Source organism: Brassica napus, chromosome C8 (assembly GCF_020379485.1).
Source record: "Brassica napus cultivar Da-Ae chromosome C8, Da-Ae, whole genome shotgun sequence".
In the NCBI taxonomy this organism is placed as follows: Eukaryota; Viridiplantae; Streptophyta; class Magnoliopsida; order Brassicales; family Brassicaceae; genus Brassica; species Brassica napus.
The window spans coordinates 29,464,378-29,478,816 of NC_063451.1; the positions used below are offsets into that span (position 1 = coordinate 29,464,378).

The following is a 14,439-nucleotide window of genomic DNA, read 5'->3' on the forward strand; positions in this document are numbered from 1 at the left end:
TGTGCATCCATCCGAATTAGGCATGAGTGTTTGGGTTTGGATCCAGTCCAATCTCCTATACTTCATTCCGGTTGTTTTATATATGTTCGGATTGGTTTGTGACAACAGTAAAATCTATTTTGGATCCAAATTCATTTCAGTTTATAATATTTGACGCAAATTTTTTTTGGTAAATCATATCAAAATAAATATGAAATTGAATATTTGAATTACTCTATATAATCATTTCAAATACTAGTTAAAATATTTGAGCTAATGATGAATTTTTTTTTTTTTTTTACTTAATCTATTTGGGTATTTTCACAGATCAGATTGAGCATAGATTCAGGTTCGGTAACATATACCTAATCAGAATCCAGAGACATCTTTGTAAATGTTCTCAAATTTCAAAGCTAGAAGTGACACACACTAAATCTAACCGTATTAAACCAAACCAAACCAAACCAAACCAAGCAAGTAGAGAAAACAAATATACCAATTTAAAGGTTTCTCCTTTACGCAACACCAAACCGAACCCTGAGGTCCCAAGTTTTAATGGGCTCCCAAGGTTTAATCAACCCACAACGATTAACTCCCTGATGCTCCTCCGACCATCGCCGGCACGCCTCGCCGCCTTTCTTCCGCTTCTTCTCCATCCCCGCAGATTCTCCGATGCCTCTAGAGCCTTACGCCGCGACCTCCGAGCAGGACACGGCCCGATCCGACCCGAACTAATCGAACGAGTCTCCCGTTTGCTCGTCCTCGGAAGGTACGACGCTCTACACGACCTCTCTCTCGACTTCTCAGACCAGCTCCTCAACTCCCTCCTCCGCACCTCCCGCCTCCACCCTCAAGCCTGCCTCGAGGTTTTCAACTTAGCTTCCAAACAGCAAACTTTCCGACCGGATTACAAGTCTTACTGCAAAATGGTCCACATCTTGTCCAGAGCCAGGATGTACGACTGTTTGATCGGAAAACGGTGATAAAAAGATGTGGGTTTAACAAAGACGTTTTATTATGGTCGGAGAGACTTTCAGTCGGTTACAAGAGAAGTAAAGAGAAAGCGACAGAAGAGAAGCCGGCAACTCGATGAGTTACCGGAGAGATACAGATATCGGCAAGATGAGCAAAGGTGAAAACCCTAATCTAGCCGCCAAGTGTTAGTCAGATGATTTCGGATCCCTCTCTCGTTCCTCTTCCTTCTCCTTATATAATCCTCTGATGTGTCGTTCTTGACCTAATTTAGGTCGTCTTCGTGGGCCTTCCTCATTGGGCCGAAGGGCCCGTATTAATCCGAGCGATCGCCGAGCCGGATGCCTCCTAGTCGACGACGGTCGACTCGAGGTACTCTAGAAGTGAGCCGAGAGACTGACCTTCTAAGCCGGCTATCCGAGCCGTCGCTTTCATTGGTCCGGGCCAGGCCTCCTATTCCTTGGGCCTTGAGGGATGGTTAGATCCATCTCCTACAGTAAGTCCCCCCGGTCCATCAGTGAGCGAAGGTCGTTTAGCTCATGATGGATTCTAGAACATGGGGGTTCAAAGGAGTGGGAGTCCTGTCGGGAGGTTAAAGCGAGGGGTCGATGAGTCGCAGAAAAGGCTGTGGGAATCGCGTCAGCGCGAGGAACCGCTACTGGCCATCCTACCTCCCCGATCTATCCTGAAGATTTTTTGAAGAGTGTTCGTGCCGTATCTCTGCTTCGAACCTATCGTTGGTCGGAGATCACCGTTAAGAAGATCCGTGAGCTTAAAGATCGAATCGCGCGAAGTACGTTCTCTCGCGGCTCTGAGTTATATTCTTTTAGTCGCGATTTTCATTCGTTGCGCCCTGACCTCTCTGCCTTCTGTTTTTAGGAGAGTGGAGATCTGATCTTCCGGTCGTTCTTCCTATTCGTACCAAACGACTAGATATCTTCCCGAAGGACATCCAAAAACAAATTTCCGAGGCAAAGAGGATGGGAACTCTTCCTGATTTGAGTGCGATACTGTCTGCCCAGCTGGGGTTGATCGGTGGGGGAGGATCGTCAGTAGCGGTTCCTCGCGCTGACGCGATTCCCCCTTCTAATACCCGCGACGCAGGGAAGGGTAAAAAAAGGAAGAGGGGTGGCTCGGGAACCGAAAGGAGTGCCGAGGGAACGAGCGGCGTTCCTCCTTCAGGTGAACTCCAAACGAAGAAGAAGAGAAAGAGGACAGAGAAGAAGTCTGCTGTCGAGGGATCAGGGAATCTCGAGGGACCGACCGAAACTGAGGGGGAGAACGTCCAGGAAGAAGAACTTCGTCCCGAGGAAGAGGTTCCCGCAGATAGGGCCCTTGGAGAAGAAGGCGACGAGGAAGAAGCCGTCGACGGACAAGAGTCTGAGACTTCTCTTGAAGATGCGGGCTCAGACAACCTCGCAGAGGAATCTGAGGGGTCGCCACTTCTGATAAGAGGGCGCGGCGATGAAGCTGATGGCGAGGAGCAACTTCCTGCTCCGATGTCTCCTCACGCAGAGATTCCAGCCCGTCCCAATATCGGGGCCGTCCAGACTGGTACCTCTTCTCGCGGTGACGCCATTTTGAGGAGGGTGCCCGGAGTCAGCTTTCCCGACAGAGTTGACTTTCACTACGAGGGGCCGGCTCTGCTGGCGTATGTTCCGGAAAAATGCGGGGAGCTCCTTCGTCAGTTTAGAGGAAGGGCGAAACCTTTGCCCGCTGTGGAGGATCTCGTCTTCGGGGGCGAGTACGAGGAGGCTGCAAGGGCCAAGCTGTTGGTGAGTAATTTGACTTCCTTTTGTCTTTTTCTTCCCTTGTTCCTCTAGTGCCATTTCTTTACGGTTTTCGTTGCTTCGCATCTCGTAGGGGGATAGCGCAATGAACATCGTGGTCGACAAATATGATACTGCGCTGAAGGGGGCTTTGAACGAGCTCGAGCAGGCCAAGAGGGAGCATGCGGAGAAAGAAGAGGCTTCTGCTCGTCAGCTAAGTGCATCGAAGGCCAACGTCGAGAGACTTAACGGGATGGTCACTCGCGCAATTGCTCGAAGGGATGAGCTCAAAGCCGATTTGGCGGCCTCTCGTGGAGTCATCCATGAGTTAGAGCAGAAGAATGCGGAGCTCGAAGGTGAGAAGGCTTCGCTCGCTGCCTCTCATGAAAGAGAGATGAAGCGTCTTAGGGATTCCAGAATCCTAGAGGTCACGAAGGAAAGGGGGAGAGTCGAGGCCGAGATGGCTGCGAAAGCTAACCGTCGCTTTGCGAGGATCCGTTCCCGAGAAGAACAGCGGGATGCCTATGATAAAGCTAGGTTACTCCATAGCCAAGCCTTTGGGACCAGGAAATGTCTTGAATCCTTAAGGAGGGTTGGGAGCGACATCTCGCAATCTGTTATCGAGATATTCGCAGAGCAGGAGAGGAAATACGAACAAGAGGCCGAGAAACTCAAAGTGGGCGAGATACCTGCGGAAGATCTCATACTCTCTCCTCTTGTGTTGGACTCTCAGTTCGTGGATGCTCGAATCTTGGCGAGTCTTGATCCATATGGGTCTAACGCTGGCTTAATCGACCCTGAGACTGCGCTGACTCTTCACACTCCTCTTACGCATCCGACTGAAGAACAGCACGCAGACCCCCCCTCCCACGTCGAGGGTCCTTCGACTGCGTTTGAGGGAGAGACGCCTAACCGAGGGAACCTTGTTGCTGAAGATAATGCTCCTTTGCTCGTACTTTCGGACACTTCGGCTGAAGGATCCCGTCGAGGCAATGAAGGAGAGAATGTGGGGATGCTTGAAGAGGTCCCGAGATCAGATGAGATGCACGTCTCTCCGGTTGCTCGCGAGTCGAGTGTTAGGGCTTCAGAACTTTCTGCCCTCAATGACCGTGAGAGCGATCGAGAGGGTTAACGTCTTTTGTGTGTTGTTTTCTTTTGAGTCCCGGAGGACTTTTGTTGTTGTTTTTATTTTGAACCTTTGCCCTCGAGGCTTTTGTTTTGCTGTTTTCTCGCTATCTCGAACTCTTTTGGTGATTTAGACTGATTTACTTTAGATTTGTCTATCGAAATCGTGATTTCTCAAGATTTGAAGTGACTCTGCTCGTTCGGTGTAAATATTGTTCGAGATGTCGAATCATTATAATTTTAAACTTGTTATGACTTTGTCTCGGTTGACCTCTTTGAGTCGCGACCGTTTGCCATTTTTAAGCTTAAATCGTTAATTTAGAGTTTTCGACTTTGACGGTTCCGCGTCGATCCCGATGTAATTTTCAAGCGTTTGGTTGGCCAGACCTTACTTAGTTAAATTATAGGATGAATCGGAGTCATTGTCTCGGCCGTGTTGGTTTAGGTCGCAACGCGGTCGATTCCCGTGAATACGTGTCTGATCAGGACGTATTCAATCGTGGGATGCGAGTGCCGATACGTTTGTTCGAGGAGCCGGGGCGTGTTCGAGTAGGCATCGCTTAAGTGATCGTCTGCTTCGGAGATCGATTCCTCGGGGAGGGTTTTTATATTTTTTTTTTTATTTCGGCTGGACCCTTTTTCTTTGGGCTGCCTACGTATCCCTTTGCGGGAATCAAGCCATTCGTAGTTCTTAGATTGCGAGTGAAAGTGGCCTTTGTGGCGCATTCACTCATTTTTTTTTTTTTTTTTTTTTTTTTTTTTTTTTTTTTTTTTTTTGGAGTAAAAGCCGCCTTTATGGTGCTTTTACTCGACTAGTATGTGCGAGTGAAAGTGGCCTTTGTGGCGCATTCACTCGGGTTGGTGTTCCCAGGCTAAGGGTGGAAAAGGCGGAGATGTTTGGGCTAACACTTGGCGGCTAGATTAGGGTTTTCACCTTTGCTTCATCTTGCCGTTATTTGTACTTTTCCGGTAGCTCTTCGAGTTGCCGGCTTCTCTTCGGTAGATAAAAAGATGTGGGTTTCTCGGTGTCGACATGTTGAGTCGTATGCGCCATCTGTCGCAGAAGCCCTTGAAGTGATGCGAGATGAATTGCGAACCGTTGTCCGTGATTATCTCGTATGGGAGCCCGTGTCGGCAGATTATGTTCTTCCAGACGAAGTGTTGTACCTCCTTGTCGGTTATGCTGGCATAGGCTTCGGCTTCAACCCATTTGGTGAAGTAATCAGTGAGGACCAGGATGAACTTCTTTTGTCGAGATGCCGGCATTGGACCAATGATGTCCATTCCCCATCTCATAAATGGATATGGAGCAGTCAAGGTGTGGAGAAACCCGTTGGGCTGTGTATGGTTTTGGCGTGACGCTGGCACTTATCGCACTTGCGCGCGTATGTCTCGCAATCGGCATTCATGGTTGGCCAGTAGAATCCGAGGTTTTTCACTTTTAGTGCGAGAGCTCGCCCGCCCGAGTGGTTGCCTGCTGCTCCTTCGTGTGTCTCGGCCATGACGAGTCTCGTCTCGTCGCCGGCGATACATTTGAGTAGTACCTTTGATGCAGTCCATCGGTGTAGTTCCCCGTCTAGGACGACGTAGTGTGTGCTGCGTCTTTTCAGCCGCCGGGCATCCCATTTTTCGACGGGCAGTAAACCCTCCGCGAGGTAATCGATGAGTTCCTTGCGCCAATCCGTTGAGTGATCATCTGGCGAGGGGGATTCCACTTCGTCAATATCCATCGCGTCGTTGATCGCTGCTATAATCGCGGCCTGTTCTGCCTTCGTATCGATGCTCGGTTCCTCGATTTTATGGATCGGGATTGTCCTTTTGACCTGGTCGTGTAACTTGCTTCCCAGAGCGGCAAGGGCGTCGGCACAAACATTTTCTCCGCGAGGAACCTTCGTGAGTTCGAAGAACTCGAAGTCTCGCGTGAGGTCTTGGACGAGTTTGAGGTACGCGTCCATCCTGTCGTTGCGGACGTCGTATTCACCGAGGTACTGGCTTACGACGAGTTGAGAGTCGCAGTAAGCGCTGACTCGCTTTGCTTTCACCGCCTTGGCGAGACGAAGCCCCGCGATGAGGGATTCGTACTCAGCTTCGTTGTTTGATGCCGCGAAGCCGAAGCTGAACGACTGCCGGATTAGCTCTCCTGTTGGTGATTGCAATTGCACTCCTGCTCCTGATCCTTTACTCGTGGATGAACCGTCGACGTGGAGGATCCAGTTTACGCTTGGTAGGATGAGGTCTTGTTCCAGCTCTGGCGTTAACTCGATCAAGAAGTCGGCAAGGACTTGCGACTTTGCTGCTATGCGATTTTTATAAACGATGTCATGTTCGCTTAGCTCCATCGCCCATTTGGTCAACCGTCCCGATTGGTTGGTATTTTGCATAACCGTCCTGAGTGGTTGGTTTGACAGTACTTCGATCGTGTGCGACTGGAAGTAGGGTCGCAGTTTTCTTGCCGAGGTGACGACGGCCAGGGCCATTTTTTCGAGTGTTGGATACCTCGTCTCGGGCTCCGTCATTCTTTTACTTGTGTAAAAGATTGGTTTCTGCTCTCCCCTATCTTCTCGAATCAATACGCTACTGACGGCAGAGGCGGTGACGGCGATGTAGAGAGATAGTGTGTCGCCGGCTTCTGGCTTCGATAGAACGGGTGGGGTCGTGAGATAATGCTTGAGTTGATTGAACGCCTCCTCGCATTTTTCATCCCAGAGGAACCTCTTGTTTCCCCTTAGTAGCTCGTAGAAGGGAAGACACTTGTCGGTCGATCGCGAGATGAACCTGTTTAGAGCTGCAATGCGTCCTGTTAGTCGCTGCACTTCGCGGCTGTTTTTCGGGCTTGGAAGGTCGAGAATCGCTGAGATCTGCTTGGGGTTGGCTTCTATTCCTCGCTGAGTGACGATGTAGCCGAGGAATTCTCCGGAAGTGACACCGAAGGTACATTTGGCCGGGTTGAGTTTCATCCCATAGTCGTTCAAGATCTTGAAGCAGTCGCGCAAGTGATTGAGGTGGTCGTCGGCCTTGAGTGATTTGACTAGCATATCGTCGATATACACTTCCATGGTATTGCCCAGCTGGTCAGCGAACATTCGATTAACGAGTCGCTGGTAGGTCGCGCCGGCGTTCTTTAGCCCGAAAGGCATCACCTTGTAGCAATAGGTCCCTCTGTCGGTGATGAATGCCGTCTTCTCGCGATCGTCGGGATGCATCAGGATCTGGTTGTAGCCTGAGAAAGCGTCCATGAAGGTTAGGAGTTCGTTGCCAGCGGTTGACTCGACCAGACGATCGATGTGAGGGAGTGGGTAACTATCCTTTGGGCACGCCTTGTTGAGGTCCGTGAAATCGACGCATATGCGCCATTTGCCGTTCTTCTTCTTGACGACGACCGGGTTGGCTAACCACTCGGGGTATCGGACTTCGGTAATAAAACCTGCGTCGAGGAGCCTGTCGACTTCGTCGTTCACTGCTTTAGATCTTTCTGGACCGAGTTTCCGTCGCTTCTGTCGGATGGGTTTGAACGTGGGGTCGACGTGCAGTTCATGGGATGTAACTGCGGGGTCGATCCCTTTCATGTCGGAGGTCTTCCAGGCGAACGTTGAAGCGTTGTCTTTGATGAAAGAGATGATCCTTGAACACAAGTCGTCGGACAGGTATACGCCCACTCGGATGATTTTCGTTGGGTCGGATTCATCAATTGCGACTTCTCGAACTTCCTCTTTCTGGGGGTATATCTTGTGGAGTGGTTTGCTGACGGAGTTGACGAGGGAAGCCTGTTGCTGCATCTTTACAGTTGCAATCAGCAGTTCTCTCGCGGCTTGTTGATCTCCCCGTATCGTCTGTGTTTTTCCGTCTTTGCCGGGAAACTTGACGCATTGATGGTACGTCGAGGGAACGGCTTTCATGGAATGCAACCATGGTGTTCCGAGGATGGCATTGTATGGTGCTTTGGCTCGGATGACGGAGAACTTGACGGTGCGGGTTATGCCACCTGCGTATACTGGGAGACGAATTGTTCCGATCATCTGCTCTGAGGCTCCGTTGAAGCCAGTGAGCGTGCGAGAGGAAGGCTTCATATCTCTTAAATCGACTCCCATTTTATCGAGTGTGTCGCGGAAGATGAGATCGACCGAGCTGCCTGTATCGATAAGTACTTTCGCGACTAGGCACTCTCCGATGTCGAGATCGACGAGGAGGGGGTCGTTGTGCGGCATGTGGATACCCTTGGTATCTAGTGCCGAAAAAGTGATCTGGTGATCATTCTCGACTGGAAGTGGCCACTTCTTGGAAGTGGTGGCTTGTCGCTTATAGTCTTTGACGGCTCGAACTGAGTCGCCGCAAGGAGGCGATCCTCCCATTATGACGCTAATGTTTGGCGTGCGGGTAGCTCGCAATGATTCGAGTTGCTTCCTTAAATCGTCGGTTGTGTTCTCGAACTGAGGAGCTTCCGCGGGCTTTTTCTTTTTTGACTCGAGACGTCGTCGCAGATCGGACTTCTTCGAACGGTTTAGTTGGATTCGCAGGTCATCGGCCTTTGAGTTGAGCTGGTCGCGAAGGTCGCCGTCTTGACCTATTCTCCTGGTGCTGGATTTTGAGATGGTTGTGCGGAGGTCGGCGCTTCCTACGTGTTCGTTTGTAGCGCTCTTTCGCTTCAACAGGGTACGCAGGTCTTTATCTGTTGTCGTGGTAGTAAGAGACTTCTCGACTTTGCTGTTCAGTTTCTCGCGTAGATCTGGCTGTACTGCCGAGGAGTCGTCGTCAGAGGAGTCGCAAGGATGAGAGAGTATGACGTCCACTCGCCGCCGGCGACGCGGATGTTCGTCTTCTGACGAGTCGTTGGCGGGGCCAACATTGTTGACAGGAGTGCGCTCAGGGCTCGCTCTTTCCTCGCTCGGTGCCGCGTTTGGTTGAGACCTCTGTGCCTTCTTCTCCTTGTTTTTACTCCAGCTCTTGGTGTTTTTTGGTGTTGTTGGAGAAGTGGGCATTTGAATCGTTCCGTTAGTGATCCCGTCGAAGAATTGCCCGATGAGGACTTTGCATTCTTTTGTATCGTGGGAATCCCTTTTGTGGTAGAGGCACCATTTCTTTGGCTCTTCGGAGTTTGAACTCGTTGGCTCGGACGACTTCGACTGTTTCGAGGCGGAGTCTCGGTCCCAGTGATTCCAGGCTTTCTCTCGCGTGACAGCTGCTGTTTTTGGTGATTCTTCGTCGCCCACCGAACTAACGTAGCCTCGTTTCTGAGTGGTGTTCCCACCGGAGGAGTGCTGGCGGGGCTCAGGGTGGGTGTCGTTTGTTCGGGCAGGTCGTTGTTTCGCTGCTGCTTCTTTTGCGAATTTTGCTCTTGTGTCTTCTTCCATGCGGATGAAGTTGTTCGAGCGAGCGATGGCATCGGAAACAGATTTCGTCGGGTATCGGTAAAGATCCTGACGGAACGTGGAGTCGACGTGCAGAGTATTCATCAGAGACTCGACAGCGATATGGTCAGGAATATCAACTTTCGAGACGATAGCCTTGAACTTCTCCATGAAGTCGCGGAGACTTTGGCCGCTGGTATGAGTGAGGTTCCACAAATCTGACACGGTCGTTTCTTGGTTGGTGAACATGATGTAATTTTTCAGGAAGGCCGTCGAGAGATCGTGGAAACAATCGACGGAGTTTTCTCTGAGGCCTGTGAACCAAGTAAGGGCCGGTCCTTCTAGGGTTTCGACGAAAAGTTGGCAAAAGCCGGCGTCTTTGTCTTCGTCGGTCAGATTTGCGCGCCGCATCGCTATGTTGAAGGACGTGACATGAGTAGAAGGGTCAGAGAGACCCTTGAAAGTCGGGAGGCGAAGTTTTTCCATCTTCTGGAGTCGTACGGCGGTGACCCTCTGCGTGAAGGGCGTACGGAGGGACTCCGCGAGTACGTGCTCGATTTGGGGCGCCGAGGTCGTCACCTGGTGGATCTTGGAGTTGATGTCGAGGACCGACTGTTTCAACGCGGCCAGCTCGCTTGCGGTGTCGGCATTGATATTGTTGCCGGCGCTCTGGTTATCGATACCGGCGCTCTGGTCGTTGTTATTCCGCGCGGGAGCGACGTTGGTGGTCCGTTCAGTGGCGAACAGGTGTCGACGGTACTGCGCCGTTGAAGCTTCGGCGTTTGCAGCGATAGGGGCGAGTATTTTTGCTATCGCTGTGATTTGGTCGACCGCCGCCTTCTGCGCCGCCTCTTGCAGAGCGAGGCGTGCCAAGATGGTTTCCATAGACGCCGGAGGGGGGAGCGGAGTCGCTGGTGTAGGCGTGGGTGTTACCTCGGGAGCCGGCATCACCTCGAGAGCTTCGCGCTCCTCGCCTGACGAAGAACTGTCGTTGCTGACAACCATGGTACTAACGTTACTTTGCTAAAGGCCCCACGGTGGGCGCCAACTGTTTGATCGGAAAACGGTGATAAAAAGATGTGGGTTTAACAAAGACGTTTTATTATGGTCGGAGAGACTTTCAGTCGGTTACAAGAGAAGTAAAGAGAAAGCGACAGAAGAGAAGCCGGCAACTCGATGAGTTACCGGAGAGATACAGATATCGGCAAGATGAGCAAAGGTGAAAACCCTAATCTAGCCGCCAAGTGTTAGTCAGATGATTTCGGATCCCTCTCTCGTTCCTCTTCCTTCTCCTTATATAATCCTCTGATGTGTCGTTCTTGACCTAATTTAGGTCGTCTTCGTGGGCCTTCCTCATTGGGCCGAAGGGCCCGTATTAATCCGAGCGATCGCCGAGCCGGATGCCTCCTAGTCGACGACGGTCGACTCGAGGTACTCTAGAAGTGAGCCGAGAGACTGACCTTCTAAGCCGGCTATCCGAGCCGTCGCTTTCATTGGTCCGGGCCAGGCCTCCTATTCCTTGGGCCTTGAGGGATGGTTAGATCCATCTCCTACAACGACCAGACAAGAGCGTATCTAAGTGAGCTCGTTGGTCTTAACCACTCGTGCTTTGTAATCTGGGACGAGCTCGTTCGTGTTTACAAGAGTTTCCACTTCTCTCCAACAGTCTTCGACATGGTGCTTAAAGTCTACGCGGAGAAGAGTTTGGTGAAGGAAGCTTTACACGTGTTTGATAATATTGGAAGTGTCGGGAGAGTCCCGAGCTTGTTGTCTTGTAATAGTTTGTTGAGTAATTTGGTTAAGAAAGGTGAATACTTTGTGGCGTTGCTTGTTTATGATCAGATGGTGAGTCTTGGGGTTTCTCCGGATGTGTTTACTTGCGGTATCGTTGTGAACGCGTACTGTAGAAACGGAGAAGTGGAGAAAGGTGTGGAGTTTGCTAAGGAGATGGAGAGTGAGTTCGGTTTGGAGATGAATGTGGTGGTTTACAATAGTTTGGTTAATGGGTACGCGATGATTGGGGATGTTGAGGGAGTGAGGAGAGTGTTGGGGTTGATGTCTGATAAAGGGGTTTCTAGGAACGTTGTTACGTATACTTCGTTGGTTAAGTGTTATTGTAAAAATGGTTTGATGGAAGAAGCGGAAGAGGTGTTTGCGTCTGTGGAGGAAGCGGATCAGCGTATGTACGGTGTGTTGATAGATGGATATTGTCGGTGTGGTAGAGTCAGTGATGCTGTTAGAGTTCATCATGATATGTTGAGGAAGGGAGTGAGGACTAATGCAACCATTGTTAACTCCTTGATCAATGGTTATTGCAAATCTGGTGAACTAGTTGAAGCGGAACGAATGTTTATGCGGATGAAGGATCCGGATCATTATACTTACAACACCCTTGTGGACGGGTACTGCAGAGCTGGTCGCGTCAACGAGGCTTTAAAGCTCTGTGATCGAATGTGCGAGAAAGAAGTTGTTCCAACGGTTATGACTTACAATACTCTTTTAAAAGGCTTTACTCGTGTCGGTGCTTATCATGACGTTGTAAGCCTTTGGAAGACGATGATAAAAAGAGGAGTGAGCGGGAATGAGATTAGCTGTAGCACTCTGCTTGAGGCATTGTTCAAGCTTGGAGATTTTGATGAAGCCATGAAGCTATGGGAGAACGTCTTAGCAAGAGGTCTTTTGACAGATACGGTAACCTTAAACGTAATGATAAGCGGACTGTGTAAAATGGAGAAGGTCAATAAAGCCAAAGAGATTCTAGATAGCGTGAAAACATTCAGATGTAAGCCAGATGTGCAAACATATCAAGCTTTGAGCCATGGTTATTACAAAGTCGGAAACTTCAAAGAAGCTTTTGGAGTTAAAGATCATATGGAGAGTAACGGAATGTTCCCCACAGTAGAGATGTACAACACTCTGATCTCTGCTGCTTTCAAGTGTAGACATTTGAATAAAGTAACGGATCTTGTAACCGAGCTGCGTGCAAGAGGGTTAACTCCTACTGTTGCTACATACGGAGCTCTCATCACTGGCTGGTGCAATATTGGAACCATGGATAAAGCCTACGCCACGTGTTTCGAGATGATAGAGAAAGGGATTGCTGTGAATGTGAACATCTGCAGCAAGATTGCGACAAGTTTGTTTCGCCTTGACAAGATCGACGAGGCTTGTTTGCTGTTGCATAAGCTTGTGGATTTTGATCTTCTTCTTCCCGGTTACCATAGCTTTAAAGAGTTTCTTGAACCCGGTGCTACTACGTGTGTTAAAACACAAAGAATCGCTGATTCTCTTCCTAAGAAGCTCTTAGTTCCCAACAACATTGTGTACAATGTTGCTCTCGCAGGTCTCTGTAAAGCTAGGAAGGTCAAGGAAGCTCGGAAACTTTTCTCGGAGCTGATACTGCGCGAGGGGTTTACACCAGACGAGTACACGTACACGATCTTGATCCATGGGTGTGCTGTTGACGGTGAGATAAACGAGGCGTTCAACCTGAGGGATGAGATGTCTGTAAAAGGTATTACTCCTAACGTTGTTACGTACAATGCGTTGATTAAAGGGTTGTGCAAGTCAGGGAATGTAGATCGAGCTCAGAGGCTTTTGCGTAAGCTTCCACAGAAGGGAATAACTCCTAATGCTATTACCTATAACACTTTGATTGATGGACTGATGAAAAGTGGTCGTTTGGATGAAGCTATGCGTTTAAAAGATAAAATGATTGAAAAGGGTTTGGTTAGAGGAGGATCTTGTAATAAGCTAAACGAGGTTTTGGATCCGGTAAGCAAATCAGGGTTTACTGGAGTGACGGAGGTGGATTCAGATGAGCTTTATGATGTTAGGATAGTTTCTGGAGTATATGTATGATGTCCGAAAAAAAATCCACAGCTCTTGTGAGAATCTTTCAACCATCACTTCAATGTTGCTATGAGTGATTTGGATCATTTGAGGTTGAGATCCTTCTGACGTTTTAAGTCATGAGCCATTATATTCATGAAGCCTGAAGTGTCAAGCAGCTCCCTGAACCTTAACACAAGGCCTCAGGTACGCATGGACTACACTTGCTCAAGAATCTGTTAGCGAAATGAAGTTGTTCACCTTCAGAAGTTTTACTTCTTTGGATGTGAATCTGTTCAGAAGAAGTCTTTAGACTGTGACTAAACTGAAGAACTGACAAATTGTAAGTCACTTGTCTTTGATAAGATAAGATGATCAACAGATCAAACCAGTAACCTCTCTGTTTCATAGTTGTTCCTTCCGAAAGAACTTGTGGGGTCATATTATACTATTGTAATGTTTAATGTAACAAATGTAATAAATGTGATTGATTAATAATTAAGTTGCTTCAGATCAACTCAAGCTACTGTGATTAAATTGACGAGCCACCTCTTTTTTTTGAGTGAGCAAAACCACAAACCTACCTTTGATTTGTGTTTCTTATCTGCCATACCGGAGATCTTGTTCCGGTCTGGTTCGGTTTTGTTTGGGACAGAGTGTGTCCATAGTCAATGTCATTGTCATGTGTTGCTTCGGAAAGCTCAGAAGTCACTCACAGTGTCGTCCCGTAGTTGAAAGTGGCCTAAAGCAAAAAAAAAAATTGTGTGACCTTTTATGTAAGATAAAAACAGTAAATAGTACCACAAACTAGCTCTGGAAGGGATCGGATATCCGGAGTATTTTGAGATATCTGGATCCGGATTCGCCGGATCCATAAAATTATTATCCGGATCCGGATCCGGGTTCTCCGGATATCCGGGGTTAGGATATCCAGATTAAAATCCGAATATCCGCGGATATCCGGATCCGGATCCTTTTTTAAAAAATTTTTTTAAAAAAATAAAAACTAGCTAATTAAAATGATTTATTTAATTTATTTAGCCTATTAACTTTTTTAAATGAAAAATTATTAAAATTGAATAAAATTTAAAAAATTCATTATTTTATATAAAAATTATATATAGTATACATATATAAATATAATTAAATTTTAAATATTTTAAATAAATAGTAAGTTTGGATCCAGATCCGGATATCCAGACCTAAAATTTCATTATCCGGATCCGCCAAATCCGTAAAATCAAGATCTGGATCCGGATCCAGACCCCCCGGATATCCGTTTTTTCGGATCGGATCGGAGCAAATCCCGGATCGGATAACGGATCTCGGATATAAATCTCAGGCCTACCACAAACAATACAAAAAGGTTTAAAATAATAATAAATATGGTTAGCATATGAAGTATGTTGAATCAGATA

The 14,439-nt window shown here is 48.3% G+C and overlaps 1 protein-coding gene across 1 annotated transcript; it reads left to right on the top strand.

The window, feature by feature from the left end:
- Positions 1–401: 401 nt before the first annotated feature.
- LOC106449492 (putative pentatricopeptide repeat-containing protein At1g19290) lies at positions 402–13,532 on the top strand. The gene is made up of 2 exons (XM_048766460.1): positions 402–936; positions 10,746–13,532. Exons 1-2 carry the CDS (start codon positions 579–581, stop codon positions 13,049–13,051), a joined length of 2,664 nt encoding a protein of 887 aa, XP_048622417.1. The 5' UTR covers positions 402–578; the 3' UTR covers positions 13,052–13,532.
- Positions 13,533–14,439: the final 907 nt, after the last annotated feature.